Here is a 17,566-nt window from a genome sequence, read left to right as displayed (position 1 = left end):
GCTCAGCCCCTGGCACGGATATTTGAGAACTCCTGGCGCTCTGGTGAAGTGCCCAAGGACTGGAAGAAGCCCAATGTGGTGTCTGTCTTCAAGAAGGGGAGGAAAGTGGATCTGGCAAACTACTGGGCCATCAGCCTGACCTCCCTATTCTGGGGAAAGTCTTAAGAAAATTAGCAAAGAAGACATTCTTAACAGACTGGCCAATGGCAGCATCCTGAGGGATAGCCAGCATGGGTTTGTTGCAGGTAGGTCTTGCTTGATCAATCTTACTTCCTGTCACCTGGAAAAGGGAGAGGAGATTGTCGTATATCTTGACTTCAAAAAAGCCTTCAATCTGGTATCTCATGATCACCTCTTGGTAAAACTGGCCAACTGTAGCCTCGGCTTTACCTTGATCCTCTGGCTGGGGAATTGGCTCTGTGGTCAGACCCAGAGGGTGGTGGTTGATGGAAGTCAATCATCATGGTGACCTGTGGGGTCCTTCCAGGCTCTGTCCTTGGGCCAACACTATTCAACATCTTCATTCATGATCTAGACATTGGTATCAGAAGTGGACTGCTCTCCCCCCACCCCCATCATTCTTGACAGGCAATTGGCTAGTTCATATAGGAAGGTAGTTATCCATATTAGCCCGAAATCGGGCAGAAGGCAATGAGTCCATAAGATGCCACACTGTCCTGCCTTCCAGTATGTTAACTAGAATTTCCCTAAACTGAATGTTGAAAATTCCCATCAGATGGAATCAGAAGACTACTTTGTCTTGTTTTGTTAAATCAGACCTCCAAAGGTAGCTTATATATTATGTTCCCTATTTCTTCTCTTTTTCATAACTGGCTACTTTTATTTTATTTTTTATAGACCTGAAAAGATGGCCAAGCTGCCCGTTATTTTAGGAAATCTAGATGTAACAATTGATAATGTCTCTCCAGATTTTCCAAGTAAGTATTAATAAATATTTTAAGTAGTTGAATATGATTTTTCGTTTCAGTATATTTATTGGTTTTTAATACAATTTTCAGATTATGTTAACTCATCATACATTCCCATGAGACAGTTTGAAAACAGTACCAAGACAGTAATAACATTTGAAATAGAGGAATTTGTTCCATGTATACCCAAACATACTCAGCCTTTCACTATCTACAACAATCATCTGTACGTCTATCCAAAGTACTTGAAATATGACAGTCAGAAGTCATTTGCAAAGGTGAGTATAAGGAAAATAACATATTCTTGTAGATTCCAGTTCTAGTCAGATATTAATGACCAAATTATATATGTATTCTGTTTTTATGATTAGTTTTGAATATGTGTTTTTTTTCTTTTGCTTTTTCTAATATTGCTTCAGGCTAGAAATATTGCTGTATGCATTGAGTTCAAAGACTCGGATGAAGAGGATTCTCTGCCTTTAAAGGTTTGTGATTTTGGTGACTGAAAATAAATATGGTGAGATGATTTGCTAGTTGTAAGGCAGCACCTAGCAGATCCACAAGAGAGGTTATGGTTAGTAAGTGTGGGCTTATCTACATTACAAAGCTGCTTCTACCAATGCCAGACATTGTATTGGTAGATAGCTCCTGCCACAGGGAGACTGTCAGATCATGTTCCTACCTGCACATTTGATAAAAGTGTTCCAGGAGGAACACGTATTAATGAGGAAAATCTATTGCAGCTCCTTCTCAAATGATGTAAATAGTTCCAGGAGGAGCTGTGCAGTTCCACTTAGAGCAACTGAGCCAGAAGGCCATTCAGTGCACACTGGGAGGTGCCAACTGTTAAGAAGGCGTAGACTTTGGTATAAAGTGAAGGTATATGTACTCGTCCTTTCTGGTGGCTTCCCTGTATCTGCAGGAGACTTTTGTAACACAGAGTAGGCTCCTGGCAGAATGAAGATTCTGCTGACACAGGAGCTATGAATTTCTACTCAAGATTCTCTTGGCAGAACCTACACAACATTTAACCCCATGTCCAAGGCCCCACTAAATTATCAAAAAATAAGCATATTCTCTCTCAATTTTTAATGGGCTTTATTCCTTGATGTGTATGTAGGAGGCAAAGATTAGGATGAAAGGTAACAAATTCATAAACAACAAAAATTACTCAGGATGGACCTTTAAGATATATTGCTCTCTTCCTTCTCCTGGGAGACCAGTAACAAACACTCTTTCAGCTATCCAGCAAGGAGCAGCAGCACCCTAGAGCTTTCCCTCCAGGTTTGCAATTCAGCTCTTCCCTGTGGCAACAAAAAAGCAAAATCCTCTTAATTTAAGCCCAAAGAAGGAAGTTATCTGCACACTTCTCTTTGAGGTATGGAAGTAGGAGTATCCTTAGTTTACAGATGAAGAACTGAGTCACAGATGAACAAAGCATGCATGAAACATCTTGCTGCTTCATGCATACTACTATGCAGGCAAGGTCTGTATATTAATGGGAAAAAAACCTATTGCAACTCCTCCTTAACTGATCAATGTTGAAACCATTTCAGACAGAACACCTGTGACATAAAGGTATTTCAGTTTCTAAGAGTTCCCACCACTTGGAGACCCTGTTTTTATTTCTGAGATTCATGTGTCATATGATGCCCTCAGCCATGATTAATGCTATGTTTGAATTTGTCTACATATAAAACTACTGTGATATCTGGTTTGGTATTTCAGTAGAAGCTTCCACTTTCAGGAGGAGGGGGTATCCAAGGGAGGTCCATTTGCCTTGAGAGAAAACACAAAATGTCATCTATGCTGCTCAAGTATAAACAAAGATTAGAGTTCACTGTGGAATATATAAACTCTTGGGTTAAACGCTGGACCTAGTTTGTGCCTCTAGCCTCACCCCTAGTTTTAATCATTCTCAAGATAGTACAAGAGATGACAGAAAGCGTCAGTGATTATAGTGGTACCACCATGTTGTTAGAGCTTTTCTTAGAATCTCCTTATTCAGTAGCACCATCATTAGACTTCCTTTTCTAGAAGAACTGTCAAATCCTCAGTCCAACTGGAGATACTCCATCTATCAACCTGGATTGTAACAGGTGACTTTTACTGATATAACTTACTCCCCAAGTGCAAAATTTAAATCAAGAAATACAATCTTCAGAAATACCTCTGTTTTCCATATGGTCCAGCAACAAGAATTTTACATTACAGAAAATTCTTGAGGTGTTGAATTATTAAATCTCAAGTCTCTGGAACTTCTGTAAGCCTCTCTAGAAGAAATCTGGCTGCTATTGCAGTACATCAGCACTCATTGTAGGATGAACCCCAATACTTCTCCATCCTATGCGAACCAGGTTCTTAAATCGAGAGTAGCTAATGCAAAGCAGCACAGTATACATCAGGAACGCAGGTACCCTTGCTGCCCACCTGCCTGGTACGCCATCCCACTCCGCCTCTGCTTGCAATGGTGCCACTGACTTGCGACGGGAGGGTGATGTTGTGTCCTGGACGTCCCAGACTTCGTAATTGTCATTCTAACCAAATCCCACAAATACAAATGCATGAGGCTACTCCTGAAGAACAGCAGTTACTAGGAAGGTAACCTTTATTCAGTAGATCAACTGAGGAATAATAATTGCACACAGAACAAACAAGGAACAATTTTATTTGCTGCCATATTTAATACTATAAATTTCCCCAATTTGGGGGAAATTAATAATTGCTTTGAACAATCACACTGAGATTTAATATTTTAATTGTATTTTAACACTATGCACTTGGATGAGTCCCACAATCAAAAGGATATTAACAGATATTCAATTTTTAACATATTGTTTTAATCTTTTCTGTTTATTTCCAATGAGTTTATTCTTACTTTAAAAAAGCCAAAACATCATTACTGTGTAGCAGTACCTGTCAAAAAAAAAAAAAAATCATTACAAAGCATTCTTGATAAAAGACACCATGTAATACAGAATAAAATAGTTTAAGGAGGATTTTCAGTGGCCAGTGGAAACAGATTATGCTTTGTGTTTTTTCTTTTATGTTCTTAGTGCATATACGGTAGACCAGGTGGGCCAATATTTACAAGGAGTGCATTTGCCACTGTTTTGCATCATCACCAAAACCCAGAGTTTTACGATGAGGTAAGCTATTCTAGTTGAGGTGTCGCTTTTATTTCTTTGAGGATGTATTTTTTTCTAAGATTTGAAAACTGAATTTAAGTTATGTGGAGACAGTGTACTCTGTTAGGGAAGAAGTGTAATATTTAATTTCTGAACTTTAAATTACCACTCTGGGGGTTTTTTAATGTCAGCTAAATTAAGCTTTAACTATAATTGAAAATAGTTTTGCTTCCTGTATTATTATTATTATTATTATTATTATTATTATTATTATTATTATTATTATTATTATTATTAAAGCTCATTGCATGATTCAGTTTAATATTCTGAGAGCAATTTAAACCTTTTTATGGTATTTGATCTATTTGGGGGGCGATCAATAGAATTAATTCATTAAATTGGGCATTGTTTTTGTTGAACAAAATTACTTTTAAATAAATAACTAATGTAAACTAAACATTGAATGACTTTAGATATTTTATGTTGGCTTAAATGCATTGAAATGAAGCTGCTGTCAAGTCAGAGTAGACAACCTCATGTTTGTACGTTCATTAGTTTTGTGTAACTGCTCTAATTGAAGACTTTTCCTTTACAAAAATCATTCCAACTGTGTGTGTTTTGTCTTATAGATTAAAATAGAATTGCCTACACAGCTACATGAAAAACATCATTTGTTGTTCACATTCTACCATGTCAGCTGTGATAATTCAAGCAAAGGGAGTACCAAGAAGAGAGATGTTGTTGAAACACAAGGTTAGGCTTGCTAATACTTCGAAGTGATTTTGGCTGGTGTTACACGCTATATTTAGTTAGTGAACTGCAATCCTGTTACATTGATGGAAATTATTTTTACTCTGTCACTTAAATATTAAAGAATTATTTGCCACGTAGGATGCTACTTTAATTTCAGTTTTTAGGGGTTATGAATATTTTTGTATCAAATGAAAAGATTTTACAGTTGTTTACCTGAAGATGACAATGTAACTTTTATTTTTTTACATGCCTAATTATCTACATAGGCTCTCTTCAGCTAGTTAGACTGTGGTAATATGGGCCCCTGCTCAAATTCCAGGTATTGTGCAATTACCTTGAGACCAGTTACACATGCAAAATAGCTATCACATAATAAAAAGGTCCAACCAGCTATAAAGTTAGACCGTGAAAATGTGTACTAACTTGATAGCTGGTTGCTATCTAGCTTTAATTTGTACTCGTAGCAGGGTCTCCCCTGTGACTGAGAACCCCATCAGTTGTGGGCTTCTAGCTGTAGAGGTGGACTCTGAATCCTGGCATCACCCTTCAGCTTCCAGAACTCAGTCTCACAGCTGCAGATTCTGGACCCGTTAGCGTGCCTTCTAGTGCCAGGACCCAGCTTGTCCTGTCAGCCTCAGGTTGCAACTACAACTCCCCTACCCCAAGGGTGCATGAAACCCCCGAAATGGGAGGATTGCTGCTGCAGCCATCTTCCTGACACTGGGGGGCCCTCAGCTGAGGCGCTCCCAGCTGCAGGAGTTTGCTTCTTGGTGGTGCAGGAGGAGCCTGGCATCAGGCTCCCCCTGCACTGACAATAAGCACAATGGGCTCTTATGTGCAGTCCCACAATTGCACAAATGGGATCTTGTGTGGTGCCACATTTAATCCCACAATCGTGCACATGTGGCATGGCAGGAGGTGCTATTATGTGAATTGCACATTAGTCCATTGTGCCTTTACCTGCATGTGTAGAGGGGGCCTACAAGTTGCATGTTATCATGTATATGGGTAACAAAAATGATTGAACATCCATTGACACTTTCCATATCAGCTTTTTATTAATATATAATATATGTAAACTATTATTTCACTTTGATTTTTGCAGTTGGCTATTCTTGGCTTCCACTCCTAAAAGATGGGAGAGTAGTGACAAATGAGCAGCATATTCCTGTATCAGCAAACCTTCCTTCAGGCTATCTTAGTTATCAGGATGTTGGGATTGGCAAGGTACAGTATATAGGATAATATATTTTTGCTTCACAGAAAAGAGTATGGGAAACAAAATTATCTTACCTTCATTTAAAATTACCATTTTCCAGGCAAAAAAAATATTCCCCCCCCAGATATAGATTAACTGTCATAGAATGTATTGTGGAAGATATGTAATTGACTTGCAGGTAAAAGGGACTCCAAAGAGAATTTTGCTCATATGCTTTCTGTCATTTTGCTGTACAGAGACTTGAGCCAATCCTCCTTTATATAGATTTTTATTTCAGTTGATTGCTTTTGTTATCCCTGTCTCATGTGCGTGAGAACCTTTAAAAAATATTGTATGTGGTTTTGGTTATGGTGGCTAATTGACATTATCTGTGTAAACAGAAAAATAGTCATGGTTTACAAATAAAAACTGTACAAGGTGGTGTTCTTGGTATACATGCATGCTAACAAGTTATCATAAGGTATACAGAGTGGGAATTTACTCCTTGATGCATCAATTACTCCACAGTTATTGACTCGGCATGCTTTTAGCACATGATAAATTAAAGCTAATCCATGGTATTTTATTCGTCGAAGAAGGAGGTTTGTTCACTTTGTTGTGGGGACTAAGTTATTGTGGTTAGCTCTCACATACCCTGGAATAAGAGGGCATGCAAATGGTTACCACACGGTAACTGACAAAGGGTAAATCCATGCCTTGGTTTAACTCGTGGCTGTCCAACTTCTGGCCAGTGGACTGCATGTGACTTGTCAGTAGTCAGTTTGCAGCCCCAGGCTCTTTCCTGGCCACCACTCCAGCCATTGTTCTTGTGGCAGCAGCCATGGTCTCTGGCCTCTCCCTCCCTCCTCCAGCTTCTGGTTCTTGTCTCTATTTCTGGGGCTGGGCAGCTCAATAGAAAGTCCGACTGTGCTGCAGGTGGGATCCTCATATAATATGCATGGCAGGGATGTGGTGGGGGTGTTGCACCTATGGCTGCAGGGGAGCTTGGCGATGCATGTGGCTTGGAAGAGGAGATGGGCTGTGCAGAGTGTCTGGGGGGTGGGTAATGGCCCCCAGAGGATGTGGTGCAGAGTAGCCCCAGAGCATGAGGTCTCTGGTGCTGTATGCAGCCCCAGGTGCTGAGAAGTTGGGCAGCAACAATTTACCTCATAGTAACTTGTTCATGTGCCCATGACCTCTGATCCCTACTACTTGCATAGGAAATTGTTTTGTATTGCCAAATCTGCTCTTTTCCTCATGATTTATTGAATGGTTCTCTATCTATTTCAAAATACAAGGATAAAATTGTCACTTTTTGATTTTGTTTCCTTTAATGTGCAACTTTAAAAAAAGACTCCAATTTCTAAGTATGATCACAGCTTGATATTTTTTCATTTAGGGTTTCTTTGAGAGCTGTATATGGATTTGTGTAGCAGACTGACATTAGAGAAAGTAATCTGCTCGTCACCCGTGCACAGGGACCATGCTAATCTTCTCTGTATTGTTCAGAAAAGTACAGTACTTCAGGAATTATTCCAGTAGAACTTGAAACATTCTGTCGGAGTTGTAAAATCTGAAACGGACTGAATCAAGGCACTGCTTACTGTTTGTTGAACAGCTAATGCAAATGCAAGTTGTTCAGTTATTGCTGTTCTGTGCTTACATGGAATAAAAAAGTGTGTATCCTGAAGTTAATAATTGGTTAGCAACAGAGAAGGGATTGCAGTATATGTATATATGGTACGTAAACAAAGGACTGTCCTGTTTTGGGCTGGTATACTGATAGAATATTCTATGTTCCCTCCTGTGTGCATACAGCATTCCGGTCCTGAAATTAAATGGGTAGATGGAGGTAAACCACTGTTAAAAATTTGCACTCATCTAGTTTCTACTGTGTATACACAGGTAAGTTTAAAATGTTTAATTTCTTATAACTAGATGTAGGTGCCTTCACAAGTACTTGATCTGAAGATCATCTAAGATCATTTAGAGACTAACTGGTTAATTAGGTAGAAGACAGGGCAGGGTAGCACCGTAGTCTCTAGAGACTGAATCTCTTATTATTATTGAATACATACCTCAGTCTAGAACTTTTATTCTCAACTGGCTGTGAGACCCTGCCAGAGGCACCACAGTGCCTGGTGCTGCCAATACTACTGCTGTGGGGTGAAACTGCACCATGCACTGTGTTGCATTCCATTAGACAGGCAAGCACGCTGCTTCTGCAGCACCTCTTCCCAGGTTGGCTCCAGTGTGCCTCCTGAAAATCAAGGTGCATGGTGCAGTTCTGCCTGGTGGCAGAGGCTCTGTCTTGAGGTTGCCACTGCCTTGGGTTAAAACTACACCATGGTGGGGGCACTGACTATGCCATAGCACATCCTTGGCCTGCCTATGTAGGTCCTTTTGCTCATCCCCTTAGCACTCCCCACCTGCATATATGGTGCAGCCTGGCACTTTGTCCCTGCCGGTGGGGTGTCCCCAGATTGTCCATTATGGCCCCATGGCTGGAATTCAGTGGGGAAACAAGGGAAAGACCTTGGCCCAGTGATCCCTGACTCCCCCCCTCAGTGACTTGGTGCCATGTGTATAGTGTCCACTGCTGCACTGGAACAAATGTTTGTTGAACCAGGCAGAGCTAGGGAAGCACTCCACTACAGCAACCTGAAGAGGTGAATATAATATAATTATTTAATCAGTTAATATCATATTAATAATAGAAACATAATGATTATTCATAATATATTAGCTTTTTTAAAAGGGGTGCCACTAAATTCTTAAAAGTTTTGGAGGGGTTTTTGAGTCTAAAATGTTTGGAAATCCCTGGTTTAGAGACAAAGAGCCTAACCATTTAGCCTCTAAGGGCCCATGTAGACATTCAGGTAAAGGTGTGATAGGATCTGATGCACAATCCACACAGTCTCATCTCCTGCCATGCCACATGTGCATGGCAGGAGGTGTGATTTGTGGGATACAGCATCAGATGGTATCACGTCTTATTGCTAGTAAAGGGGGAGCCTGGGATTACCATCCTGGCCTCCCCTTGCACCATGTGTAAGTAACAAAACTCCTGCAGCTGTGAGTCCCACAGATGATGGGACTTGCAGCTGTGGCAGTGCCCCACAGCTACCAGGACCAATAGTCCTGCACCTGCAGGGGGCTGTAGGAGGGAGAGTCCCATCAGCTGCAGGATTCTCCCTCCCAGCACCCATGGGACACTGCCGGGGCTGTGTCTTCTACTCCAGGACTCCTAGCCTTGGTTGTACATGATGCACCTCTGTGGTTGGGGCAGACCCTGCAATATGTGCAAAATAATGCTGGATAGCAACTAGCTATAAAGTTATTACACATTTTCCAGCAGTAACTTTTATAGCTGGTTCTGACTTCTTAATAGTATGATAATTTGCATATGTAGCTGATCTAAATGAATTACACAATTAACTTGGTAATTGTATGATACATGTAACAAGTGAATGAGGATCTCAGGTGCTGCCTTGCCTTAATTCAGAGAATTGTAGTTATAAGTAGTATATTTTCTTCGTTTGTACTTCTAAGGGAATATAAAATGCAATTTTATGTAATGATTAATCAGAAATATTGGATCTATTTCATGCTAATGAAAGAGATGAAATGTCTTTCTCAGAAGAGTAAATGCTTTACTTTCTAAGTATGCATTGATTTCCCCACCCCCCTCCATTCTCTCCTCCCCTTTGAGTGTTAAACATGTATCTGTCTTGCACTTTGAAATGCAACTGGGAAGCCTAAACATAAGACAATATTTTTTAAAATTGAGGTGGTGGTGTGTTTCATTTTGGTCATTAGTATAAATATTAGTTATTGTTTTAACTTTCTGGTTCTCTTTTTGTTTTTGTTAGGACCAGCACTTACACAATTTTTTTCAGTACTGTCAGAAAACTGAGTCTGGAGCTCAGGGACTAGGAACTGATCTCGTAAAGTATCTTAAGGTACAAAATGGTCGCAAGTAATAGATTTAATTATTCATTTATATTACCATATTGCCATACCACTTATGAGCCCCAGTCATGAATAGGGCCCTCTTTGCAGTAGGCAGTATGCAAACATAATTCCAAAATGGGATCTCTTCCCTGGAGTGCAATCTAAATATAAGACATGAAACAATACATGGGTACAGACTGGTAACGTTGAGAGACTGTTGATCATGCTAGGCAGTGATCTCAGCATATCAGTGGTTTAAAATTTATTAGCAGTTAATAAAACTGGGACATGGTGGGGAAAAATTGATGGTAGTCATGTCAGTCTGCAACAAATTGCTAATTACTTGAAAAGTAAACTTCATTCCCAGCTATTCAGTTTGTGCAGTAAAAGGTGTACATAATACCAGGACATTTTATTATATTTCCTGGACCATCATGTTTATACGAACACCCCAACCTAACCACAAATGAGAATGTGAGTACTTCAAAAAAAAAAATCTAAAATTGTAATAAAATCTAAATTTTAGGCCTAAATTTCTTGACAAAATGGTATCATTTTGATCCTCTCAAAGTTGAAGTACATTTTTTTAAATATATTTTTTTTAAACATTTAAAAATTATTACCACATAGACCACAGTGGTCTTTCCTTTAGCTTATGAACTTTGTATAATACAACATAACCAACATAATACAACATAACCAAGGCTTTCTCAAAACATGGCTATTGAAGTACATTGTAGAGAATGTCAGAAGTGTAAATGCATTCACTTCAGTGAAGCTATATTATATCTCTCTTTCCTTCTCTTAGAGTCTTCATGCTATGGAAGGTCATGTGATGATAGCTTTCCTCCCTACCATTCTAAACCAATTGTTTCGAGTTCTCACCAGAACTAGTCAAGAGGAAGTTGCAGTCAATGTGACCAGGTAAATTTTAAATGGCCCAGTCAGTTTAAATAACAGATGATTTGTGCCCAATTGAGATCTCTTTATGTAGTATTTATTTGCTGAAGTGTACAAATGTGTAATTGAAGAATAACTTCTGTTTAGGGTTATTATCCATATTGTTGCCCAATGCCATGAAGAAGGGCTGGATAGCTACCTGAGGTCATATGTCAAGGTAAAATAAAATAAAACACTTTGTCTCTTCTGTTTTTATTTTTTTTAAATACTTTCATTAAAAATATTCTCAGTTGCATCTGTTTGAATGCACTATAATATATGTTTTCCTTTTTCCTCCAAGTATGCGTATAAAGCTGAGCCTTACTTTGCTTCTGAATACAAGACAGTACATGAAGAGCTGACCAAATCCATGACAACAATTTTAAAACCATCTGCTGACTTTCTTACAAGCAACAAGCTCCTTAAGGTGTGTGTTGAAAACTCTAATTTTGTCCTTTATGCACAATCCTCAGAATTAATAATATGAAACATTGTCATCTCTTTTACTAATAGACATGCAAACTTAATTACGTTCAAGTTTTTTACTATAAAATGATTAACTTAGTTTTGGAAATTTTAGACCATCTTGACAGTTTTATGTAAAGTCATAATTTATTTACTTTGCAGTATTCTTGGTTTTTCTTCGAAGTTCTGATAAAATCAATGGCCCAGCATTTGATAGAAAACTCTAAAGTTAAGGTATGTTGACTTTTTTTTCATTAAGGTATGTTAGACCAGGGCTGTCCAAATGGCAGGATGAATGGCCTATGAGGCATTAACTACTGGCTTCCAGGCTCATGGTTTGGGCACCGCTCCCCCATTGTTTTGGTTGCTGCTGCTGTCAAGGTTTCTGAGCTACCCTTCCTTTCTCCAGCTTCCACCTTCTGCCTTCCCCTGGGCCTGCTGGGCCCAGGTGGAGGTGCCAGCGCAGAATAGCACAGCAGCAGGGTGCCTGCTGATCAGTGCAACAGGTTGCAGCCTGTGTGGCATGGATCCCAGTGGGGGATGTGCGTGGCACGTAGCATGGCATGTGGCCTGGCGGGGAGCTGTATCTGGCCCTCAGGGACTCAAAAAATCGGACAGTCCTGTGTAAGACTACTGAAAGATTTTTATACCATAATTTTTTCCTTTCACCATTATTATTATTGCATGCTTACTGAGTATAAGAAAGCTAACAACTGGAAAATAATTAAGAGCATGTGAGATGATGGTTTACCTTTTGGTTACTGGTTTGTTATAAGGAAACTAGCCAATTACCCATCAAGAATGACAGGCAGGGATGGAGCCCCAGGCCTCCCTCCCCCCTTCATCTGGACCCACTCCCCCTCTCTTCTGCTGCTCGGGGTCTGGACCCACTCCCCCTCACGTTGGGCCTGCTGGCCTCACACCCCACCCCCCCATCCACTTTGTTGCTGCTGCCTTCAGGGAGCAGGGCAGGGAGGCAAGGCCCCTGTGTCCCCACCATCATAGCGGCAGGCTGCCTTCTGTCAGAACGCTTTTTCGAATAAAGTATTACAGACAGATGGACAGACTTAGGCTTTTATAATATTAGAATTGAAGAAAAAAGCCAAGTAACAGGGAGAAAAATGTAAAAGGTAGAGAACACCCTTTGATATAGCATCTCAGACAGAAAACTACTATACAGAGTCAGATTGATCATTTAGTACATATATCATTCTTAATCAGTGTCTACTCCCCTAAGCTAACCTTTACATGCTGCCATTTCTTATTAAATTTATTATTGCATATTTATAATGTGGTAGAGCCCAGAGGCAACAGTCAGGGTTCACATTGTTTATCGGCAGATACTGCATAGAAACATGTGAACAGCAACCTAGTTATGCTATTAAATCACTCAAAGGAAAGAACTATGATCAGGATTGGGTTTTTGGGGGGTTGCTTTGCCTCCTTATTGTCTCTTTGGTTTAAAAAATATTGTCATTTTTAACTCACTGTACCAGTTATATACTTTGGAAGCCATAGACAAATACTAGTGTTTTAGTATCAGACTGCCAGTGAGACCTGTAGAAAATGCTGTCTGTCTTTACTTTGTGAAAACTTTGGGTTGGTATATACCAGTGTAAACAATTCTGTCAGGGGAGGAAAAATGGGGAAAGGGGGATAAAATGTTCTGTTGGCCTAATGCTCATGTCAGAAAAAAATATTGACAAAAAATGTACAGGGACTCTGAAAATAAGGAAGTAATGGTAAGCTAGCAACATGGATTCATCAAGAACAAATTGTGTCAAACCATTCTAATTTCTAATTACGTTTTTGGCAATCTTCAGTAAAGCTTTTGGCAGTGTCCTATTGTATGTTTTCATAAGCAGACTAGGGAAACAGGATTCAGATCAGGGGTTGGCAGTTCATGGCCCACAGCCTGGATCTGGCCTGTGAAGCCAGGTTGGCAGTGGGGATGTTAGCAGCAGAGAAAGGAGGAGTGATGGTTGCCAGGTCAGAAACAACTACCCACCTTCAGACCTAGCTGTCTTAAAGTGACCTGCTGTTCCTAAAAGGTCGATGACCCATGATCTAGATGAAAACAGCATAATGTGAGTGGACAGCTAGTTGCAAAACTGTACTGAGGGAAGTTAACAGTGACTCTCAGTTAAAATGATAGGATGTTTTGGGTTAGGTCCTGCAGGAGTCTGTCCTGGGTCTATTCAATATTTTATTAACAAAGTTGAATGCTAGAGTAGAGGCTAGGATTATATCATTTGCAGGTTGCATGAAGCTGAGAAGAGATGCAATGCTTTGAAACAGGTTTCTCAACCCATGGGTCGCTACCCAAAAGTAAGGTTGCAAGAATATATGAAAGGGTCACAGAAAAATGGATCAACAAACTTTAAAAATGTATTTTCCTTTAAAGGATAAAAATCTAGGAAATGGTGTCTCTTGCAGGCTAGCAGAGTTCCAGCTTGCCAGAGGCTGCTTGGGGTCCCCCATCCCATATACTGGGGTGGGGGCAGGGCCTGGTGATGAGGGGCAGATGGTCATGAGTGATGGCCACAAATAGGGCTAGGGGGCTTTTTTCTACTTGAACTATTTATTGAGGCAGACTGGCCATCAATGTTTACAAATAGGTCCTGGTACAAAAAAGGTTGAGAATCACTGCTTTGGAGAATATGATCAGAATGAAACAATGTAACAGGGAGCTTACAGCTCCTGTTACTTTAAGTGAGAAATTGCAGCGGATGAAGCCCAGGCAGCTGACCACAGGTTAGCTGCAGGAGGAAAGAGAGGCTGCTCATCAAGCCCAAATGAGAATTCTTGTAAAAGGATAGGGAAGTCACCTGAGAAGAAGGCAGGGCTTAGTGAGAATATAAACCCAGGGCCTGAGCCAGGGTGGGCCGTCTGGCCCTGCAGGCTGCAGTGGAAAATGCTCCTGTGCAGGAGGACTGCAGAGGAGTTCCTGGCTGACATCTGGGGCATCTTAAGGAAATGCAAATAGGATGCTGCTGACTTGCAGGGGAAATGTGACTCAGAGTAGGAAGGAGTTTTGTGGTACAGCCAGGGAGCTGATGTTTAGGTTCAGACCTAGCATAGAGTTTGTGTTATAGCCAGAGGGTTTATTCCTTTGTGATAGTTTAAACAAGTGGACTAAGTGGTGACTATCGGTGTGGAGGTGGTCCTAGCAGTGCCTGAACAGAGCAGAGACAAGGCCAGGAGGGCCCAGGGCCTGAGCAGGGCAGAGACTGGGCTAGTATAGTGGGCCTGGGCTAGAGGACCCAGTGAGAGGAAAGGGGTGCAGAGCCATGAAGGCCAAAGCCCCAACAAGGGAAAGTGATTGATTGTACAGCAACATTTGCAAGGCATGGGCATGGCTACAGGGGAGGTCTCAGAGGCCACAAATACTGCACAAGGTAACAGGTGCCCTGGAGAACTGGATGGGTCAGGAGGGCCAACCTGGTGCAAGTGCAGGACTGGGACTGGCAGGATCTGAGGGGGAGCTGTTGGCAGTCTGAAAACCTAGGGTTTGTTCTAGGACCTTGAGGCAGCCTCCCTTTTCACATTCCAATAATTCCAACAAAGGCATGGCAGTTGAAGAAAGAGGGGGAGGGTACCCTAGAGCTGAAGCCCACTGACAGCCATGTGGCTCTTGCTCTACATCCCAGCTGGCCCTGGGTCCCAGCACTTGTTACAAGTGCAATCTTGACAGAGATAGATCTGTGATTAAAGATATTCAATAAATGCACATGCAAAGAGCTACATGTAGGAAGGAGAAATCATATGCTCAAATCCAGATTGGGAATAACTGGCTAAGTTGCTGCACTGGAGAAAAGAATCTGGAGATGATTATGGATTCCAAACTGAATAAATTAACAACTATGTTGAGGAAAAAAGGCAAAGTTCATGCAGAGATGTAGTACAAGCAGGGGCGTACATAAAATACTTGAGGTAATTATTTTACTCTGTCCTAAGCTAGCAAGGCTTCAGCTATATCCAGTTGTGGGCATCACTCTAAAGTAGAGACAATCTACCAAAATCCCAAGGCCTGTGGGGTGGGGCAGAGCTGAGCTATTACCGTCCCCCCAAAACAGCTGGATCAGAACCAGGCCATACCCCCTTCATTCACACAGCCAGGTTGGAGCCAGGCTCAGCCGTGCCTCCTTCCTCCAGCGGGCCTGGGCTCCACACTCTTCCACCTCCCCCCCATACTGGGGCTGGGCTGTGCCCTCTTCCCCTCCGTGGGGCTGGATTGAACCTCCTTCCCTCTACCTGGCCAGGTTGGGGCTGGACCACCCTCCCTCCTCCAGTGGGGCCAGGCCCCTTCCTTCAGCCCAGCCAGGTTGGACTCAGGCCATGTCCCCTCAGGGCTGGATCAGGGCCAAGTCACAGCCCCTTCCCCCTCTGCTCCCCTCCCCAGCCAGGTTAGGCCCCCTTCCACAGTGTGGCTGGATTGGGCCAGGCTGCACCCACCTCCTTCTCCCCCCCCCCCCCATGTGTGGTCAGATGGGATCCCACTGGATCTGGCTTGTGAAAGGATTGGGGTGGGCAGTGCCCATCTGGCCTTCCAGACAAAAGGTTGAGCACCACATCCCTCTACAAGGTACAGTGTTTGTTATTATTTCTATAAAAATATAGCGTCTTTCAGGTTGCACCATTTTACATTGTGTTTGTCATAATAGCATGCACTTTTTTTTTTAAATTTGCTCACAAGCTGTTTTGATTCTTACTTAAAACTGTTAAGTTTCTCCTACAGAGTTCTGGAATGAATTAAAAACGCAAGTCACTCCAAAAATATAATGTAAACGAAACCAAATTATAGTGAGCTTATCCAATAAATAGATGGTGCCAAATGAAGCAGATCAGCTATGCTGGGTTGTGTCCCAGCACAGCTGATTTATTTCACTGGGCGAAACGCACGTCATACTGTCTTACTTTAAAGCAAAGTTCATAGGGCTTTCCTTGGTTTTAGCAACCTACAGCATTACACTTACTCACAAGCTAAAAATAGTATGCTGGCTTTAAAGTTTTTTTAAGTAACCACTAACATGCAATCACACAAACCCATTTCCTTAATTTAATTATAACTTTCCCTCACAATAGTGATTATATTTTAAATTGAGAGCAGACTTTTCACAAAATAGGTACTCTGGAATATAAACACATAAGGTTTTTTTGTTTTAAACATGGGTCTGTAAAAACCAATTAAACTCTTATTTTATGTTTTACCTTCTGATACTTTTCATCCACTATGGGCCTGAGTGTCTTGTCACTGAATCTGTATATCCCCCCAAACATCATCACTAGTTGTGTGACAGGTTCTGTGAAATCACTTGGTTAAAGGCCTCATACTAAACAACATGGTATGTTAGTGCATCATGACTGATGCATCTTGTTCATTTTGACAGCGAGCCTGATTTTAAGAAACATAGCCAGATGTATCATAAGAAGAAATCCAATGCAACATGATTATACTTTTAGGAAAAAGTTGGTAATTATAGTCTTGTGATTAATTGCCAGTTCAGGTGATTGTCCAAAAATATTCCAGTTTTGGGTGCACATGCTCTCCTTTGGAATAAGATAGATTTGTTTTTGAATAACAAAATCCACAGTGGCTTAGTTGCTGCTCTCAGCCCCCAGAAAGCTGTAATAGGGGTTGTGTATTTTAACCCTGCTTCATTCAGAGTTAAAGCTAGAGTGGTTTTGCTACATTTATATCACTACAGAATTGCATACATGCAACATTTGCATGTAGCATGTTGAATCAGTATCCTTTTGGTAGCACTGAAGTTGTTAAATCTGTATATATGTCCATCCTCTGAGGCAGGGGTGGCAGTTATTTCGGCTGGATGGCCACATAACAAGGTTTGGTGATTTTTCAAGGGCCACATGGGTAGCCCCACCACTTGCCCTGCCCCCTGGTTGCCCTCTTGGGACTGGAAGTCCCGTGTCCTAACCCCTGACCTTTGCCACTGGAAGTCCCTCCCCTTTTCCCCCCCAGAAATACTTATTTTGGGAGGGGGGTTTTGCCTTCTTAGAACCAGAAAAAACCAAATTGTACACTAAAAGTCAAACACCTACTATAACATATTTTAATTTTATTACAAAAAGTATTTTTGTCATGATTCATGTTTGCGTAGTGTATATGGAAGTGATTGTATAATAACTAAAAAATAAAGTCTTAGTCTTGTATATTGTGTGGAGTGTATGTGTGGTGG

The 17,566-nt window shown here is 41.1% G+C and overlaps 1 protein-coding gene across 6 annotated transcripts in view; it reads left to right on the top strand.

Annotated features, from left to right (window-relative positions):
* The window catches only part of DOCK9 (dedicator of cytokinesis 9), a 222,893-nt gene that overhangs the window by 94,150 nt on the left and 111,177 nt on the right, over nt 1-17,566 (top strand). For all 6 annotated transcript variants that reach the window (XR_002098921.1, XM_019524534.1, XM_019524533.1 and 3 more), the window contains exons 16-27: nt 859-938; nt 1,020-1,207; nt 1,349-1,414; nt 3,986-4,078; nt 4,687-4,810; nt 5,916-6,037; nt 7,827-7,913; nt 9,881-9,970; nt 10,771-10,886; nt 11,010-11,079; nt 11,203-11,328; nt 11,529-11,600. Coding sequence is in view for 5 of the 6 variants with exons in the window: in XM_019524534.1 (XP_019380079.1) it covers nt 859-938; nt 1,020-1,207; nt 1,349-1,414; nt 3,986-4,078; nt 4,687-4,810; nt 5,916-6,037; nt 7,827-7,913; nt 9,881-9,970; nt 10,771-10,886; nt 11,010-11,079; nt 11,203-11,328; nt 11,529-11,600 (1,234 nt within the window). In the remaining variant the exon portion in view is untranslated. The remainder of the gene's footprint in view (nt 1-858; nt 939-1,019; nt 1,208-1,348; nt 1,415-3,985; nt 4,079-4,686; nt 4,811-5,915; nt 6,038-7,826; nt 7,914-9,880; nt 9,971-10,770; nt 10,887-11,009; nt 11,080-11,202; nt 11,329-11,528; nt 11,601-17,566) is intronic.

The sequence above is a fragment of the Gavialis gangeticus genome, unplaced genomic scaffold, assembly GCF_001723915.1.
Source record: "Gavialis gangeticus isolate Ggan-Ray unplaced genomic scaffold, GavGan_comp1, whole genome shotgun sequence".
Lineage (NCBI taxonomy): Eukaryota > Metazoa > Chordata > Crocodylia > Gavialidae > Gavialis > Gavialis gangeticus.
The sequence above is the reverse complement of the archived record's forward strand: the minus strand, read 5'-3'. Positions and strand labels throughout refer to the sequence as shown.